Raw genomic sequence first — 19,309 nt, 5'->3', positions numbered from 1 at the left:
TACATTCACTGTACACAGTATATTGAAATCCCTCCCTCATCTCCTCCACCTGCACACAGCCTCCGCTCCTCCTTTCTTGTATGTGTAATACTGCAATTGGCCCCTGTGTAAAGATCAAACTATTGCCATGGCGACGACGGTGTCCATGAAGCAGGGATGGTTTTACGAGTGTTTGACAGAGCTCAAATGGGAGACTCTCAGTCTCCGTCCATCTTGGCCTGCCTCTGCTCCGATCCTTCCCCTCACACTGACAGGCAGGAATGAAGCATTTCTCTCGCACGCACACCATTATCTCAGGGTTGCTTTCAGGGGAGTGAGCCCACAGATGTACTTTGAAACTGATACCAAGATTTTTTCAGATCTTGGTTCACGTATTGGTGCTTAAGAATAGACGTGGATGTCTCTCAGGCAACATTTGTGCTTGTCTGTTAGGCAGCACACTACTTACAGGCATGGCAAGCACAGATGCACGGTGATTACTGTAATCAGAACAGGATACTGTCCAGAAATTATGGGGCGAAATCATTTATGGAACAACTGTTTCTTTAATGTCACTTCTGGTACCTGCTTTGTAAAGACAATGTGAAAAATGAAGTGTTCAAAAGAGAAAAAAAAAACACAAAAGAAAAAAACAGAGGTCCCTTTGCCAGGCTAACCTGGTGGTTTCCATGGCAACAGCAGCTTGGAGGACAGGAGGGTGTGTGCATGTCAGAGGTCACTGTACCCATAAAACGAAAAGAAGAGAAAGGCTCATGCTCTGAGCCTTCTGCTCAAAACTTTGTGCATGATGAGGGACATGATGTCATGTGTCTTGGCACGCGGCACTGCACTGCACCACTCTTGTTTTTCTAGAGGCAATGAATGATGATAATCCCAGTCAGGGGCAACAACACTACATGACGCAACACTACCGGCCAGCCAGCGGGCCAACCATCCTGCTCCACAGGAGTCCAACCAGCGGCCTGGCACTGAAACACACTGAACACAGTAACTCTAACGGTAACTCTATAGGCTGATGACATTGATACTGCTGAAAAAAAAAAAACACACACTCACAGCACTCATACACATCACACACATCCATGCTTACAATGAACTGGAATGTTGTTGTCTACAACACACACAAATGACAGGTTGTAGGTGGTAATCTCTTTCAAATGCAAACCCACCCTCTTCTTTCACACATCTTTTCTTGCGATACGACACAGAAAACATGCGCAAAGACATTCCGCCAACGTACATCCACTCATCCGCACGTTTTGGAGGTGCGACAAACAAGAAAACCGTTGCCACACGTTTGGCGACCTCCTGGTTGAAACCATTACAACTCCCTCCCTCCCAAAACCACCCACCCCCCCCCCCTCCCTCCCTCCCCCCCCCCCCCCCTCATCAGGCACATGGTATGGTCAATGTTTGGCAGTGGAGAGCTGTTGGCAACGATCATGGAAAAACAACAACAACAACAACAAAGATATTGGCAACTGGAATACATTATGATGCTTAACCTGCTCTCACGGCTAAGTCTGTGGAACACAGCTCTGGCACTCTGAATGAGGAAACACTGGAGATATGAAATACATGGATGGCTTTCTGTGGGGCATGAAATGTTTAAGGTGTGGATTATTGGCCTGGCCCTTGTACCAATACGCTCTCTTCCTGATCAACAGTGAAATATCGCATTCAGAGGGTGTCAAGCTCAAAGGCGTATTAGCTCCTAATCTCTAGGATGTGTGAGAGAAAACGTAAAGTCAGCCAGCTGTTTGACCTTTGCCCTCTGAGGTGACAAAACTGGCCGTCTCAGCAAATAAGGAATGAAAGGAACACTTACTGATACATAGGAAAAAAACACTATCTAAAACACTGACAAAATATATAAAATAAAGCTTGAAAATAAAGTGTAACTATTTATGTGTATGCTCATGGATACTTATATATTTTTATGTACACATACATATCTGTCTATTGTTTATATATCAATATATCTATTTAAAGTATAACTTAACTCTCGCACTTGAACCCTAGGAAGTTTCTGTGAAGGCGCAGATCTAAGCTCAGCAAATTCTCTGCATCTCACAGAGAGGGAGTGTAAGGACGACTGAGCCTAGATCAGCGCGAAAGTCAACTTCCTCCCATGCAAACACAAGTGGGAAAAGGGGGCAGGGCTTGGTTGCACTTCCTGTTTCACTTTCTCTCCTCTTTCGTTTGTTTTTTTGTCTTTTCTTTCTGTTGTTTTTTAACAGTTAGCACCTTATGTAAGTCAAACAATAGAAAAAAATAACGTGATAGCATATACGAATGTGCAAATGTACAATAAAAATACTACAAAGATACATTTTTTTCTCAAAAATACAAGTGATATAACATGGATAGAAAAAATAACGTAACACAAACCAACAAAAAGATGAAAAAAAAAAAAAATTATAAAAACAACTTAAAGCATGCACTTGATCCTTTAGTGTATGGGATGGGTATAAACGGGTTGGGTAAGGAAAAGTCAGGATAGAACAGGGCTATGTTTGGGGTAGTTGACTGGTGTGACCACGGGCTCTAGCCTTGAATCTTGCGCAGGATTTCGGTGGAGACGGGTGGGTGGAAGTTGATGGTGTGGTGTCTCAGCCCCTGCGAGGTCTTGTAACTCTTGCCACAGCGACACTTGAAGGGTTTCCTCACACGGATCTGCGTGCGGTGGCCGTTCTTGGCGTGGTACTTGATGCCATTCACATTCTATTGAGATGGGAACGGGAGAATAGAGACAGAGAGAGAGTTAGACAAGGATTTCTATTAAATCAGGCTGCGTTTCAAACCCCTTGTTTAACACGCAGTACTGAACATGGATGCAGCCTGTTGATGGTTATAGTACCATACAAATCACTGTTAAGATCTTGTGTATAGAAAGGCTGCCATTGAGTTTTTTTGCCACTAATCTAGATCCAGGAAACAAATTTAATACAGGATGCATCCATGCTTTCTACACACAAGATCAATCCCCATTTTGAGCATGAGACTGCTGCTGTCATCCCGTCATTTATCATGCCCATGAGGTAGACCATTAACCGCATGCAAACTCCACAGTTTCTTCCCTTAGACTGTTCTGTGGTTGTTCCTAGATACCAACTCATAAACTGCTCCATCATGTTAAAGCCCACGGCACTGTCTCCAAGTGGTTTAATGGGTTAATGCAGATACAAACTAGGACAGACACGCAAACCCAGTCCTGCAATTAAGTTCGGGACATTCCCACTTGCATATTTGCTTAACAGAGTTCACCACTTGATAAATGCATTAAAAAAATGATCACTGCAGTATTTCTGCTAGAGAACATTAGTGAAGTTTTGAAGCTTTTTCAGTCTCCTTTTGAATGATAAATGCAACAGGTCACATTCAACAGTCATGTTGAAGGACCTGAGACGGACAAGAGTAAAATTTTTTATTGTGATAACTTCAACTATGGTGGGATAATACGTTTATAAGCATTCTACAGTAACTCCATAGCAGAAACCTTTTTCAGCCTCTTTAGCCACACTAGCAGTGTGGCTGTAAGGGTGACAATGATGGTCTGTTGTTCAGTCCACCACTTTGATCCGGACTGAATGATCTGAAAATCTATTCAACAAATTGCCATGATACAGATATCTGTTGTTCCAGGACACTGTGTCCTAATGACTTTGGCGACACCCTGACTTTTCCTCTGGCGCCACCATGAGGTTAATATTTGTGATGTGTGTCTAGGTACAACGCCCCAAAGCTGTAGTATGGCTGTTGACTCTTTGTCTTGTTGTATCAAAGCAAGATGATGTCAAACCCTGGAGAGAGGCAGGGAGGGGAAGCCCGGCTAGATAACATATGTGGGCCCATTCACATCACCAACAAATGTGTCTTTATCCCACGTCACTGTTTTGGTTTAAAAAGGGTAACGTTCCCACACTGTCCATTAGTTAAAGAGCAGGGACGACGAGCTGAAAGAGGTTTTTGTGACCAGCTGTAAATAAATCCAACCAAAACAAATTTGCTGTGGTATATTTATCACAGCTTCCAATCATCATTCTGGATTTATAACGTGGTTTTTTGAGCATTATGTCCAGACATGTGATAATCGGACAAAAGCTCCAGTGTGTCCTGTAGCTTTGTGGCTGCGACTGATTCCTCTGTCCTCTGGTGTAGCCTTACCTTGTATCTCTTCTTGCAACCGGGGACAGGACAGGCGAACGGCTTCTCCTCTCCACCGTTCATGCACATAGAGCTGAGGATTGACTCGGAGCTGATGGCGCTTTCTGTGGTCCACGACTCATCGCTGTCCGACTCCTCGTAGTCTACCTCCTCCTCATCATACTCACTGCCTGGAGACACAAAGGAGAATGCAGAACAAAAATATCTAGTCATCCTCAGATCAAATATGGATGAGGTTTTACCCAAAAGGACATGCCCTGGGACTTCACCAAATGGAAATATATGTGACTGTTTATTAATACTTTTCTCTGTATCCTGCTCCTGCTTTGATGGATTAGTTCACATGTAAATGAATGCGCCGCTCAGACAAAACAGCAGTGCTTTGCATGTGTGTATCTGCTTCTGTGTGTGTGTGTGTGTGTGTGCCTGTGAGTCAAAACACAGGGATTGGCACAGAGAAAGAGATCATTAAGTGGGAGTGATCCCCATTGCTCAGCCTGGAAAAAGTGCTTTGCTAAGTGCAGAACATTTTCCATTCACATGCATAGACACACACACACACACACACACACACACAAACACACACACAAGCATCCACATGACACATCACTGAAATGTTAAGGCACACACACACACACACACACGCACACAAACACATATAAAGGCTTGCTGACCCCCCACCATCCCACAGGAAATGCTGCACCTCAGCATGAGGAAATGGATGGCACCCTGGCACATGTTGAAAGAGGGCGTGTGTACGTGTGTGTGTGTGTGTGTGTGCATGTGCATGTGTGTGCAGCCATGCTGGTGTATAAGCCCAGACCTAACACTACGTTTGGAACCATTTGGGCTGGAATTGGACATCTGCTTCTGGGCTGTGCAACACACGGCCCCATGCGAACACACAGCGTGACAGCTGCTATGTAATTAGCAGAGTGTTGACTGGTCTGCTCACTGCAGGAGCCACCTAATCTAACACACAAAACAACACACACACACACACACACACACACACACACACACACACACACACACACACAGCAGCAGACAGTTGTTGGGGTTTTAGCCTCTTCCACTTTCCACTCTGGAAGAAGATTTTTCCTCATGATTTGAATATTTGAGGAAATACTGGCATCAAACGTTTCCAACCTGTTACAAAATAGCTTTTCATGGTTAAAAGGGAATAACTGCGGTTTCTATATACAGGTTGCATTACCGAATAAAAGGAGAACTGGCTCGTGCTCTCTTGGCAGATATGCTGAAGTTATGTTTAGAATTTTCCTGCTCAGTGACCGGGTATGAAATAAGCTGCATTCCACTTAGGTTACAAACTCCTTCGCTTGTTCATCAGCACTGTTGTGAGTTTGATGGATACGCTCCTCGATGGGACAACCCAAACTCAAAGCTTTTTCTGTTACTGCCAGTAGAGTTAATTTGCATTAGTTTCTGCACCTCCACTCACTCAACACCTATGAGCGATCCATCTTTTGTCCTCTCAAACACACATTTCAACACACACACCTGTCGTACCTGTAGGTGTGCTGCTGCGGAAGGAGGAGGAAGGGGTGATGGGGGGCGTGACGGGAGGCGTCAGGTTACCGCTGGTGTGGCGAGGAGGCGTGGCCGTGCTGTTCCTGGACACCCCACCCGTGATGGACAGAGACAGTTTGGGCGTGGCCTTCTTTTTCATGGTCTCCTGCTCCCGGCGCGCTGCATCTGTCATGAATCTAACAGGTAATATGGTTTTATCAGCAGATCTGTGAAAAGTCCCTGCTGTGAATCGACTGATACGTTTTTTCCCAGCCCAATAATGACACCGATATTTGGGAGTTTAAAAAACCTGATAACAATATATCGATCAACAACCTTGATACAGAAGATTTTTCTGACACACTAAATACGAAACTTTACATTTGAAAAATCGATCTGTCGATGCTCTCTAGTGTTTAATGGTGACACCGTTTCTACTGTGACTGTATATCTGCAATAAGCTAATATCAGCCAAAATATCCATCACCCTCTGGTCCCAGCATCCAATATTTTTCACCAACAAACCTTCATGTGACTGTCATGTTGATGTCAACTTAGAAATGCATCTTATAAATGGAGGCAATGTTGGTGAAACAAACGATCACATCTTTCCAACCTAGTGAATTTCTAAATGTCATTTTAAAAAAAAGTCATATTCATTTGATCTATCAATATTTCCTTTTAGTATCATTTAGAGTTCACAGGATAAAATTCTGGGTTATTACAACTTTGGTTTTATTTTTTTAGTTTTGGCTAAACTGTCCATTGGTTATGATAAGAGTGTACTGTAAGTTATTTGTAGGGCATTTAAGGTCTTTATTAGATAGGACAGTGTAAATGGACAGGAAATGAAGGGACAAAGAGAGGGATAGTCTGGTGAACTGGGGACTCGCCTGCTCTGAGCTTATGCGCCCAGATGGTATTCGCCCTAACCACTCGGCTGCCGGGTCGCCCAGTTAACTGTTGAGCTCTTGGAACACACACACATCACTACAATGAAGGCTGATGGGACAGGAAAGAGATCGGACGACCACCTCATGACGACACACACCTTATGTTTTTGCAATACTTACATTGTGAGGAAAATGCACAACTATGACAAGCATGTTACAAGAAATCTGAACCGAGATGTCAGTCTTTATACTTTGCCGACAGTTTGGGTAATAATCTATTCAACCACCTGCTTTCTTTCCCAAACAGATGCAGGTTTGTTTAAAACCTGATCAGCTGACTGCTGCTGTTTCCTGCCCTGTCTTTAAGATGAAGTCAGCTGTTTCCTTTGTGAGTACATTAGCATTATGTCCCAAGTTGTGATTAAGTGTAATTATACCTTAATACAGCCCTACTAATTGTAGTATTCTTTATACTACTTTTGTTTGTGCCTTCTTACTTTCTATAGTGTCGTTTGTTGCTACAATAGGAGCCTTCATCGAATTATGGCTGCTCCGTAAACTGTTGCTTTGAGAGGGAAGTCTGAGCTTCACCAAAACATAATTGAGCTGCTGAATGAACTGCCCCCTTAAATATACAGTCATCACAACATTGTACAGTAAATACAGATGACATTTACGACCTTGCCACTTGAACAATTACCGCAGAAAACAAAACCTCACTCTCTCTTTCTCTCTCTATGTTTTCCTGTTATCATTCTCAATGTTGCATCTTGGAGTGATTTAATGGGACATTAAGTGGGACGTGACACGTTCACCACACAAAAACACACACACTGTAATCCTGAAACGCCGCCTTTGGTCGAGGCGTTCGCAGCGCAGGGAGTCAGGAGGTACTGTCTTGTGTGGTTTTTCTGTGCCGGTCTGTGGATGAGTCACTGCTGTGTCTATGGGAAGTCGTCGACCCTTTGAGCTGTTCCCCGCAAGCCACATGAGCACACACACACACACACACACACACACACACACACACACACACACACACACCAACTGTGCGTTACCGGTGGAGCAATGCTGCCCTCTATAGACGGACACCTTCGCTTGAGTGTGTGTGAATGCGAGTGTGTACCTGTTTATGTAGCTTAGGGCCAGATAAGTGGGCTGCTGTTGCTCCTGCTTCTCCAGAACTCGCGGATCTGTGTCTGAGAGAGAGAGAGGGAGAGAGGGAGATTCAGATTAATCACTGCTCTCTGTGGAGGGAAAATGTTGTGTGAATACCCTTAGTATGTATCTGACTCATACATCTATTCTTCCTGCCAGACTGGCTGATAGATTACTGGATGTTTCCCACACTGCGTTCTCTGTACAAGTCTGTAATACACGGCAGCCTTTAGATGCATTTCAAATACTTTCATAAGCAGCTCATTATTACACCAGTGCCAAGCTCTCTCTAATTTAGTACCAATGTCTTCCCCTGAGTGACCGAGGTCTGCCTAATCATCGGCAGAGTGAATGTGGCAAAGAGGAAATTTGTCTGAGGTTGAAAGAGCGACTTGGAGGTTGTGATGAATGTATACAGTGTATTACTCCAAACACACACACACACACACACACACACACACACATGCTCACGCTTTTTCCAGTTGACTTGCTAACTCAGTAACACTACAGTAGGCAACTTCCACAGCCTGAGGGAAGCAGTGTTAACTTCAAAGCCCCCCCTTCCCACCTCCTGGAAAACAGGAGCAAGTGTGCATGAAAACACTGCAGCGGGACACATCTGTGAAGTAGCGGTGCCACCAAGTGTTCAACGGGGGAACGTTCAGAGGGATTCAAACTAGAAAACTAGTCATTTTATGCCATGGCGTGCACGCCTGTGTGTGTGTGTGTGTGTGTGTGTGTGTGTGTGTGTGTGTGTGTGTGTGTGTGTGTGTGTGTGTGTGTGTGTGTGTGTGTGTGTGTGCATGTAGGTATAATATGTAATGGTTGGCAGATGTATTGCAATTCAGATCCAAGAACTGGATCATCTCTGTGCAACAATTAACAACACACTCCTGGACACTCCTTCCAACTAATCACAAGTGTGTGTGTGTGTGTGCGTGCGTGCGTGCGTGCGTGCGTGCGTGCGTGCGTGCGTGTGCGCGCGCGTGTGTGTGTGCTTGCGTGCTGGCCTTCTCAGTCCTTTGGTTTTCAGGCTTTCACACCTCATAATTAAAAAAGAATGCAGACTTCCCACAGTGCAGAGGAACACCAGGGAGAGCAGCAAACAAGAACACAACCCAGGACAGAAATGCTCACTGCTGCTGCTGCTGCTGCACAGACCAGGGTCCTGTACATTTGAGTTTACATTAAAAACACATAGCACTGAAACGGCTGCGTAAGGAAATAAGGTAGCAGGGGCATGCACCCGTGAACACAAACACAGGCTGACACACAAACACACACACACGTCTGAGGTGGTCCACAGAGGTGGTCTTTGACAGTCTTTTATAGCTGAGCCTTAATAATCCTACCTGCTGCTCAGACGTAGAGACCAGAGCTCTCTGCATATGCGCGCGTACACACACACACACACACACATACACACACACACACACACACACACACACACACACACACACACACACACACACACACACACACACACACACACACCTCGACCTACAGCACTGACAGGCATGAGACATGACAGTGCCTTTTTGAAAACCACTACGTTAAAACCTTTTTGTTGCAGTTCTGGGAAATTATTACCACAATATAAATTATCACTAAACATTCATATAAATGTCACAATATTTTGGTTGACCACTGAGACTCGCTCAGGTTATTTACGGACAAGAAAAAGTGAAAGGAAGTGTGTTTAACAGAGCTGATTAGTCAATTAATCCATGTGAACAACAGAAAATTAATTGAACACTATTATATATTTATACTTTATATTAATACTACTTTATATTTTATACTATATTTTTCAAGCAAAAATGTTATGCTTCCACCTTCTCAAATGCGGGAATTGCTGCTCTTCTTATTTTCATGCCAGTCAACTAAACATCTTTTGTTTTTGGTCAGACAAAACGACTGATCAATCAATCATGCGATATGAATTGATAATCAAAATTTAGTTGTGGATCTTCCATGTGAAATGGAAATGAATAAAAAGATAGAGGCATTTGCTACTTGTTTAACGCTGGAGTGGTAAAAAAAAAAAACAAACAAAAAAACTCAGAAACGAAATCAGTTAAATGTAATGTAGCAAGACCAGCAGATTGGTATCATGAACCAGTGATTATTTTCAAGATCAGTTAATGCATCGTTTAGATTTCAATTAACAGATGAATGGAGTGTGTGTTCAAAAATGAAGGGTACAATTCCTAAAGTGACGTCTTCAAATTTTGTTTGACTAACATAGATATTCCAAAGATTTTTCAATTGAGTGTGTGCGTGTGTGTGTGTGTGTGTGGAGAGAAGGGCGGGGGTTGTTTGTGGAAATGGGGTAAGCCAGGTGCACAGAGAGAGCTGCAGTAAACATTCACTGGTTTTATGACTTCCGCTCACCTAGCAGGACAGGAAGCTAACACACTGCTGATTTTGCTGCTGGAGCAGGAAGGGAACCTCCACACACACACACACACACACACACACACACACATATACACATGTTTACACTCAAACACACGGAAAAATACATGGATATCAACTTTCGCTGAAGCTTTACATTAAACAACCCACTCTGTGTGTGTTTTCCACCTACACGTTTCAGTGCATATGTGCTGCAGGTCTGAGACACAGCAGAGTCTCCAGGGTCTATAAATATCTCCCTAATTAGCATTCCTGTCATTAAAAGCAGCACCAATCAACAGCCTCTCCACGCATTTCAACACAGACATCCATCTCTCACCAGCGGCACACTGCTGCCCCCTGCTGAATGCACACTGTTTGCATGTGTCCATATGTACTGTCTGTGAACGTGTGTGTGTGTGTGTGTGTGTGTGTCTATGCATGTGTGTATGTGTTGCAACCAGGCCAAGAATGCATGGCTTGTTTTGCAGGCTGCTAATTAAGCCACAGAGAGCATTTTAAAGTGTTTCTAGAGCAGCAGGCAACCGGATGGTGGGAGAGGAGAGAAGGGGGAGGAGGAGAGGGAGCAGGGGGATATGGGTGGGGGAAAAGGCAAACTTCTCTGTAATTACACTTCCCTGGGCTTGGGCGCTCAGGCCCTGTGACTTCCGAAAGGTGATCTGCGTGACTTTGTGTGTGTGTGTGTGTGTGTGTGTGTGTGTGTGTGTGTGTGTGTGTGTGTGTGTGTGTGTGTGTGTGTGTGTGTGTGTAGCGTGAAAATAGAAGGGCTGCAGTTTCCAGTTTAGGATGCCAATCCACTAATTGCTCCGCTACACCCTGACAGGTCATTTAGTAAATATGGTGAACACACTCTCTCACACGCACAAACACACGCCCCTTCCCCTGTCACACCTCTGAAAGTAGGATGAGAAACAAGCTGGCATCTGGGGCTGGAGTATAAAGTTTGAATCATTATCATGACATCATACATGAGTTTTTATTTTTATGTTTAAGACTTTCGGTTAGATAAAACGAGACATTTAAAGACGTCATCTTGAACATTAGGAAAGAGCGGTGGCCATTTTTAATATTTTCTGACTTAAGTTAAATATAAAATAACTGCCACATAAATGAATAACAAAAATAAAAACTACTTACATCAATTTGAAACCAAAGCAAAGAACTGTTACACCAAACTCCTGTTACGTGTTACATGAAAACTTGAGTTATTTATATTTACAGTTCACTTGGACTCACTGCTTTGAAAAACAGAGAAATGTTAGAGAATATCATGTGACAATTATTTTCCATCACTGATTAAGTAGTTTCTTGACTAATCAATTCATGCTGCCTGTGTAATTTGTGGAAAAAATTGCTGATGACGCCTTCAAATGCCTTGTTGTGTCTGACCAGTGATTCATATTCATTTTGACTCATGTAAGAGAAAGAGAAGCAGCAGATCTTCACATTCAAGAAGATGGAACCAGAGAAGTAAAAAAAAAAAAGATTGAAACGATGAATCTGTAATTAATATTTTTGCCTATTAATTTTCTGCCTGTCAACTGATCAGTTAATCGACTAATTGTTGCAGCCCTGAAGATCATATCGTCACAAAATGATGATTTCCTCTGGCAACATCAAAGACACAAACACTGCACAGAGACCAGTTCTGGTCACGCACTTAATATTCTAATAGTTATGCATTTATATCCTTATAAATAATGGAAAGGGGTTTCCTCTCTGTTATTGTCAGACAGTTAGCACCCTCTTCACCATATTGTATTTGCATTAGCCTTTTCTTTGAGCCAGGGCTGATGATAGGCTACAGCCAAACTAACCCTGTGGGCTGAATGATTACGCCTTTAAAAATTACTGCAGGTTCATTATCAGCATGCTTAGGCAGACCCTACATTATTACACATTATTACACCACAATGCTGGCTCGACTCAAGTCACAGCTCAGAATGCAGCTGTAAAATCGAATCCAGATGAAAAAAAAAAAAAGAAGTAAATTCTGCCCAAACAAATCAGACATGTTTGGGATTTCCCCGTTCCTTGCCCCCATGTTTTTCCTTGCTTAACCTTCTCTTTCAAATCTCTTCCTCACTTTTAATCTATATCTGCCCCCCATCCCCCCAGCTCCCTCCCTGCACCTCTTTGTTGAGGTAAGAGGCAGGTATGTGCTTGTGCAGGTGAGAACACAGCACACTGCTGCCGCGCACGCAGGCAAGCGAGCCTGACATCATCGCATTCCTCAGACCTTACCACAGAGCCACAGCACAAAGCCTTCAACAACAACCAAACACCACATTAACACAGTTCACCTAAACCGTTTCCTCTTGCGTTCAGCTGTGATCTAAACAGTGCGGGTATGTTGTTGGAGGGCTGCTATCCTTTCGTCTGGGATGAGGTCAGCACTGAAGCCCCACACATAACCCAGTTTTGTCACGGAAGGGATCACAACCGGATCATCTGGTGTGTGTGCTGCCAGCTATTGTGTGCTGCGTCAGAGGAGGCACGAGTCCAAATAAGTAACAAGGTGAGATAATTGAGACACACGGGGTGCCAAACCAAAGTCAGAGCCGAAATCTGACTTTTGAGGCTATGCGGTACATAGGATGTCCTGCCAGAAGAGGGCAGCACAGTCTACGGTAATGAATGTTTCACAGACACACACACACTGGTAAGTGCACCCTGACCTCAGGACCCACTCACTCACTTCTACTGCTATTTATGTCTGCTATCGCAAGCCTGTTATCACCTCTAGATTATCAGATTTACAGTTAGCAGCATCTTTTTCGTAATCTGTTTGCACACTGCAGCACAGACCATAAATCAAGGCAACCCGTTATCTTCAAATCCTCAAACAGCTCATCCGACATCTCATGTGAAGGTGCTAGGAGGATCAAATTAGCTTATCTTTTGATTGATTATTGATCACACCCCATTGCACCACTTCAAAACCAAACCTAAATGCCTCTACCTCCCCCCAATCTCCCACACACTCACCTCAATCCCCTCCATCTGTCACACTTATCCCTGTGGTAACTGATCTGCGAGCAGTATTGATTAGACTGAGTGTGATCTTGACACCGCTGATGACCAGCCGCAGTATAAAGCAAGCAGAAGGGCAACTCATTAATTCAAGTGATCTGACTGGTAAATCGCCATTTTGCTGAGCTGATGGCTGGGGTCAAAGGTCAAGCTAAGAGCCAGATGGGGCATATATCAGTGGATGTGCAGTTTGGGTTGTGTGACTGAGAAAACACTATCTATCCTTGCCTTTCTGTCAGTTTAGATCCTCTAAAATGTGTTTACTGGTGGGTTATGGGAAACATATGGTCTACAGGTGTTTGTCAGGGTAGGTACGGTTAAAAAAAAAAAATTAAATGGCCCACTTGATTTCCCCCCCTCTTTGGTTAATTTGGAAGAGATCCCTAGAGCATATGGTGGGATGAAGCATGGTCCACAACACCACTACCCACCTACCCACCCACCCTGCTCCACTTTCCCCTACAAACACAGTCGCACGAAACTTCACCCCCCCTTTTTAAACACCAGCACATCAGTCCCATCCCACATGTGATGTGACATCACACGCTGGCTGTCCTCACCACAGCTGGCTGCTTGGTTAGCGCTCTTTGTTAGTGAGACAGCAGGTGTGCAATAGCTCAGCCAATATACTGCCCCCAACGCCTTTAGAGACTGCCAGTTGCCATGGAGATGGGCTCAATGAAGCATCCATTTTACCCCCCTCACCCCGCCACCTCGCCCCTTTCAAACAGCCCCCTGATGATGGATACACACCACAAATAATGATTAGCCCGCATCAACTTTGTTACAGATTTTTGAGTAATTGGTGGTATAAAATGTAATCCTTCTACAGTGCCATTTGCCGTGGTGTTTTATAGGTTAGTGGGTTATTTCAGCTGAGGGGAGAGTTTCATCTGCGCTTCAAATAGTGTTATATATTCAGCAATGTACTAATGAGACCACATGTGAACGCTTTTCACTGCGATATCAAGGCAACAGCAAAGAAACACTTCCTCATTAAAAACTTAATGCTCATGGCTTCAAGTCATTCACACTGCTTATAATTTATTTACTAAGCCCTCGTCCAACATTCATAGCAGCTTATAACACTGTAATAACAAGTTAATATATGATATGCCACATTACATGTCACATTCAGTGATGCTGGTAAATATAAGTGGATAGTCACTCAATAATTAACACCAGTGGATGAATAAATAAAATGCATGAATTTAATGAATGAAAAATGGTCTTATTTCTTTGTCACGGGTTAAATAATTTGCATTGAGTTCATATTAATCCCAACTCCGGTGTTTAAGCTGCAACTATTTTTGTTTACTTCTAAATGGTGTGGGGAGTGATTGTGAAGGTCTAGCCTTTACATGCCAGGTGAGGGTTCTCAGAGGGTTTCCTGTTAGATGCAAATCTAATAAGCAACAAGTTGAAGCTTGTGCATGTGGAAGGAAATCTAATAATGTGGTTTCACGTCTGCCACAACTTGGTTTAATCCGATACAGTGTCAATGGTAATGAAGTGACACCGACATAATCGCAGAGCATTGCAAAAGGTGATGCCTCGACACAAGCCACAGACCTCTGAGCAGCTCAATACACAAGCGGTGTGAGAGGAGCCCCGGCCGCGCTGCATCGGGCCTGGAGACGGACACACGCTCCTCTGCAGCGTTAGCTGTGAAACCGCTGCCTGGTCGGGATGCTAGTTACACCTATGAGACCTACGCGGCCCTCGTAGTCGAGTTACCGCTGCAAAAGGTAACTATCACAGCAATAAAACAAAAAAGTGGGCCGCTTATTTTTTTTTTTTTTACAGAGAAGCTGTGTTTTTCAGGAGAAATAAAGTCCCACGGTGCTCGATAACTCCTACGCCGACGAGCCTCGACGGGCAGCAGGAATAGCGGAATGCAGAGCCGAGCCTATCCGCATTTGGCTAACTAGCTAGGGCTCTAGCTAACACCAGCTAGCTGTCTAGCTCCGTCAGCCCCTCCGGCCCGACTCACCGATGTGATTGTCCTCGATGTGGACGATGAGCTCGGCGAGAGACTCAAACTGGAGACCGCAGCCCCCGAACCTGCAGGAATTGGAGAAGAAAGAAGCGGCGGCGATGCCCGTCATGTTTTCGGCGCTGGTGCATTCACCGGGTGGAGAGGGCGGGGGGGGTTCAGGGAGCCGGGGTGGTGAACGAGGAGGCAGAGGCTTCAGGTCCGGGGTGGGAGCGGGGCAGAGCGCCGAGCGGCGGAGCAGACACCGGGCGGACACACAGGACAGCGGCGGACGCAGCTGGGAGGCAGGCGGGACAGTGGGGGTGGGGATGGGGGGGTGAGGGGGGTGGGAGGGGGGGGTGGGGGGGGGTGGCTGTGGGAGCCTACGTCACGACCTGCCTACCTGTTGGGATCTGACCTGACTGATGACATCAAACAGAGAACAAATCAAAGTTAAATCTTAATACACACCAGAGAAACAGCTACCACTTATGCAAATCACGGAGTGCTCCAGACCGCATTAGTTAAAGCAGTTCACGCACACACAAGCATTTATATATATATGCACACACACATATATATAGGCTATATATATATACATATACATATATACATATACATACATATATACATATATATATAAATGTCATTATTTGTGACATTTTAAATTATATATATATATATATATATAGTAAATGCCCCCAGTTATGTGTAATTGATTACTTATAGCAGGCAATGCTGTATGTTTTGATTTATCTGTCATAATTCCCTTTACAGTCAAACAGCGTTCAATAAAAAAAGCACCAGAATTTGCCAATAAGGCCTGCAAATATAGAAATATTTGGACAATTTGGTTGGACATTGTACACTGAGAAATTAAGCATTCCACCCAAAAATAAAAAATAAAATTTATTATGAATTAATCTGATGCCACCAACTGTAAATGCCCTAATTAAATACGTAAGTATAAGGAATCACCTGTGGTAATATACTGTACATTGTGTATATAGATGTTGTTTAACTTGTGCACTAGGCCTGAGCAGTCATCTTCTGTGTCGTCGATGTGGAAGGAAGTGTGGAGGAGGAACCGAGCTCTTGGTGACCACGCTCTAAGAAATGGAAGTAGCAGTATCATAGTCCCAGAATAACAACTGGTTGTGAGCAGGACAGATGCTGACAATCTACATTCTTCTTTTTATAGTCATGGTAAATAGTTGCTAAATTACCATTTTTCCAAATATTAAGTTTTATTCATGTGCTTAGCATACATGTCTCCTGCTGCATTTCTTTGTTTATGTCTTTGATGCCTTTGAATTACTTACGTGTATGAAATGTGCTGTATAAATACTTTCCTTGCCTTTTTGAGCCAGTTTGGGCTGGAGTTGTTTATAAAATATGCTATGTAACGGCTGGGCAAAGAGACCTGTATGAAATTTTGGAAATGTGAAAATCATTCATTATTTGTGACATATTAAATTATTGTTTATTTTCCATCATTGGCAAAATCCTCCAGAGTTAATTTCACACTGGAGTAAAAATGTGCATCTGTGTGTGTGTATCAAAATATAAATAATAAGTGTTGCATAACCCATTGACAACAGAATATATTACATCTATAAAGTTTACTGATTAATGTTACCAAATAATGGCGCAGTGGTGAGGAGAGAGCTTTGTGGTGTGTGTGTGTGTGTGTGTGTGTGTGTGTGTGTGTGTGTGTGTGTGTGGCTCCCAGAGAGAGGAGAATGTCCTTAAATCACTAGGGTTGGCTAACCAGGGCCGGCTGGCCTGTGTTGGACCTGTTAATCGAGCGTTAAAATGGCCTGTCATAAACCACTGGCCAGAGACTTCAGCAAACAACCTTAAGACCTGGGAACACACTCACTCTCTTTCTGACTGCCCTCTGTTTACCTAACCATATAAAACACAGCAACACACACACACACACACACACAAAGTATTAAACGCGCAGATTCTCTGCTACCAATAAGTAGCGCACACACTCACACAAACATAATGACATCACCAGTGTCCACAGTCTCTCACACATACAGTATAGAAATTGAGTGACTTCATCGGCCTAACACAGATGTTCTCTCTTACACACAAACATGTAGACACACACTCAACATAAACACACTCATTACACACACATGGTGTATCAGACCTGTGACAGTGACGCAGTTCCCAACACCATTACGTAAATGAGAAGTGCTAGCATGTGTTGTGAAATGCAAGCGAGAAAGGGAGAGACACAGAGAGAGTTTATGGTGCATGACATCATCTGATCTGAGGTCTGTGGGTGGCGCACAATGCAGCAGTTTGGGATAGATTTCAAACTAGCATGGATTTTCTGATTATCAGGCTCTTTTCGCCGAAAACAAAAAGTCCAACCAGTGTGGTGGCCAACACACAACTCCAATTTACACGTTGTATGGTGTGCACCAAGCACAGTGCTGTGCATCGGGCAAACCAGTGGTCTGCTCTTGAGTGGATCTGCAGGCGAGGGCAGAGTTGGATATAAATTTAACTCTAACCATTACATAATCGGATGACTGTAACTTGTATACTTGGATGCCGTTTAAAGTATTTGTTTCCATTTACTTTTTAAGTCCCGCATTACTCTGCAATTCAAGGATAGAAATAGTCAGAAACCACGATGCATCATGTCAACAGCTGAGCCAGATAAATGATGTAGCCACAGTGAGCATAATGCTACATGGACACTGAGGTCAGTAAGTTTGTTTGACCTTTGACCTGAAACACCATATTTTTACAGACAAGGTGACATCAAGCTCTAAGCAGGCAGCTCTCTAAAAGCTCCCAGTCTGACTGTTAAAAGCCATGCTGAGGTGAAGATGCCAGATGGTAATGGCTGGTATTGCCACTGAGTTATGGAGGTAGTTGTAATCTCAGTGGCATTGTCTGCTCCAGGGCACCAGCAGGAGACTTCCTGGCTGCCGTCATACACTTTTCAGTGTGACTGTGCACTCTTCACAGGCACACACACACGCTGTAAAACATCCCCTATCTGCACTGAAAACAAAACTCAGTGATTCACATCCACACTGGGGAAGAGCTCAAAACACAGAGTGACATCATCACAACTTCCTGTTTCTTCTTGTTGCCATGGCTACCAGAATTTGCATACTTTAGGCGATTGGTGGATGATGAGTCAGAAGGGTTCGGTCCCATGTTGTGCTTCAACCACAACAAAACCATATCCCTCTGTTCAGCTCCAGCCCGACTGAAGCGCCGGAAACCCTGACCAAACATGGCAGAGATATTACTCCATGACTTAGCTCACTGGAGATGTGAATGACTGAAGTCCTGGTGTTTTGTATGGCAAATGAGATTTCATGGCATAACATAACAAATCTCCAAACAGTGGGCATTTACTTGTTTTTGGAAACAGTAAATGAAATCAGTGCCATTTGACTGCAAACCACTAAAGGCAATACAAAAACCTGAATACTTCAAAACTGTATTGAAAACTGCCTCATAGAATACCTCATAGAATAAAAGGTCTTCTCTTAATACAAAACACAATGAATAACATTAAATTTAAGACTGTGAGACTGTTCCTGTGTAAGATCTGTGTCCTCTACGCAAACTTGCAACTCTGTGCCCTGATCATGACTTATGACATCATATTAAACACACAATGGCCACCAGTGTGTAATTGTGAATCTACTGATGGTAACAATAAAGCCAGTCTATCACAGCGTGTTACACTTTATCAATAGCATTCTGTCACATCCCTTGGAGATTTTAAAGCTGTATAATCCCTGATGTGTTTTATGATTATTGCCATACAATGTGTAAGCCTGTATGTATTTTACCTATTAAGTCTGCTTGTTGCTTATTGACTGAGTTCAGATATGTTGTTTCTTGTATATGGTTGCTGGTTATTATTATTATTATTATTATTATTATCATGAATAATAATTATCGATTATTATTATTGTCTTGTTGTTTATTATTATGGTTGTATTGTTGTTGTTGTTGTTATGCTAACATTACTTAGTAGCCTAGTATTAGCATTGGCATTATTATACTAGTCCTTTAATTATCGTTTCATGATGTCTCAGTTTCTTTTGTGGCGATCATCTCGGGTCAAAGTACGACCGAACTTGTC

General features: G+C 43.4%; 1 protein-coding gene across 1 annotated transcript; it reads right to left on the bottom strand.

Annotated features, from left to right (window-relative positions):
* Nucleotides 1-1,385: 1,385 nt before the first annotated feature.
* jazf1a (JAZF zinc finger 1a) lies at nucleotides 1,386-15,508 on the bottom strand. Its single transcript, XM_071500800.1, has 5 exons — nucleotides 15,193-15,508; nucleotides 7,717-7,789; nucleotides 5,698-5,894; nucleotides 4,168-4,337; nucleotides 1,386-2,724 (listed from the first exon to the last, which is right to left on the bottom strand). The coding sequence occupies exons 1-5, from the start codon at nucleotides 15,305-15,307 to the stop codon at nucleotides 2,548-2,550; spliced, it is 732 nt and encodes a 243-aa protein (XP_071356901.1). The 5' UTR covers nucleotides 15,308-15,508; the 3' UTR covers nucleotides 1,386-2,547.
* Nucleotides 15,509-19,309: the final 3,801 nt, after the last annotated feature.

The sequence above is a fragment of the Trachinotus anak genome, unplaced genomic scaffold (assembly GCF_046630095.1).
Source record: "Trachinotus anak isolate AG129_WGS33_773 ecotype Australia unplaced genomic scaffold, CSIRO_AGI_Tana_v1 ptg000016l, whole genome shotgun sequence".
In the NCBI taxonomy this organism is placed as follows: domain Eukaryota; kingdom Metazoa; phylum Chordata; class Actinopteri; order Carangiformes; family Carangidae; genus Trachinotus; species Trachinotus anak.
The sequence above is the reverse complement of the archived record's forward strand: the minus strand, read 5'-3'. Positions and strand labels throughout refer to the sequence as shown.

What these genes read in the sequence shown, in the direction of transcription:
- jazf1a (XM_071500800.1), bottom strand. Translation starts at nt 15,307, where the DNA reads ATGACGGGCATCGCCGCCGCTTCTTTCTTCTCCAATTCCTGCAGGTTC. An exon ending in GCCCTAAGCTACATAAACAG is followed by an intron (nt 5,895 to 7,716) that starts GTACACACTCGC and finishes ATTACCTGTTAG; the next exon opens with ATTCATGACAGATGCAGCGC. An exon ending in GTTGCAAGAAGAGATACAAG is followed by an intron (nt 2,725 to 4,167) that starts GTAAGGCTACAC and finishes CCATCTCAATAG; the next exon opens with AATGTGAATGGCATCAAGTA.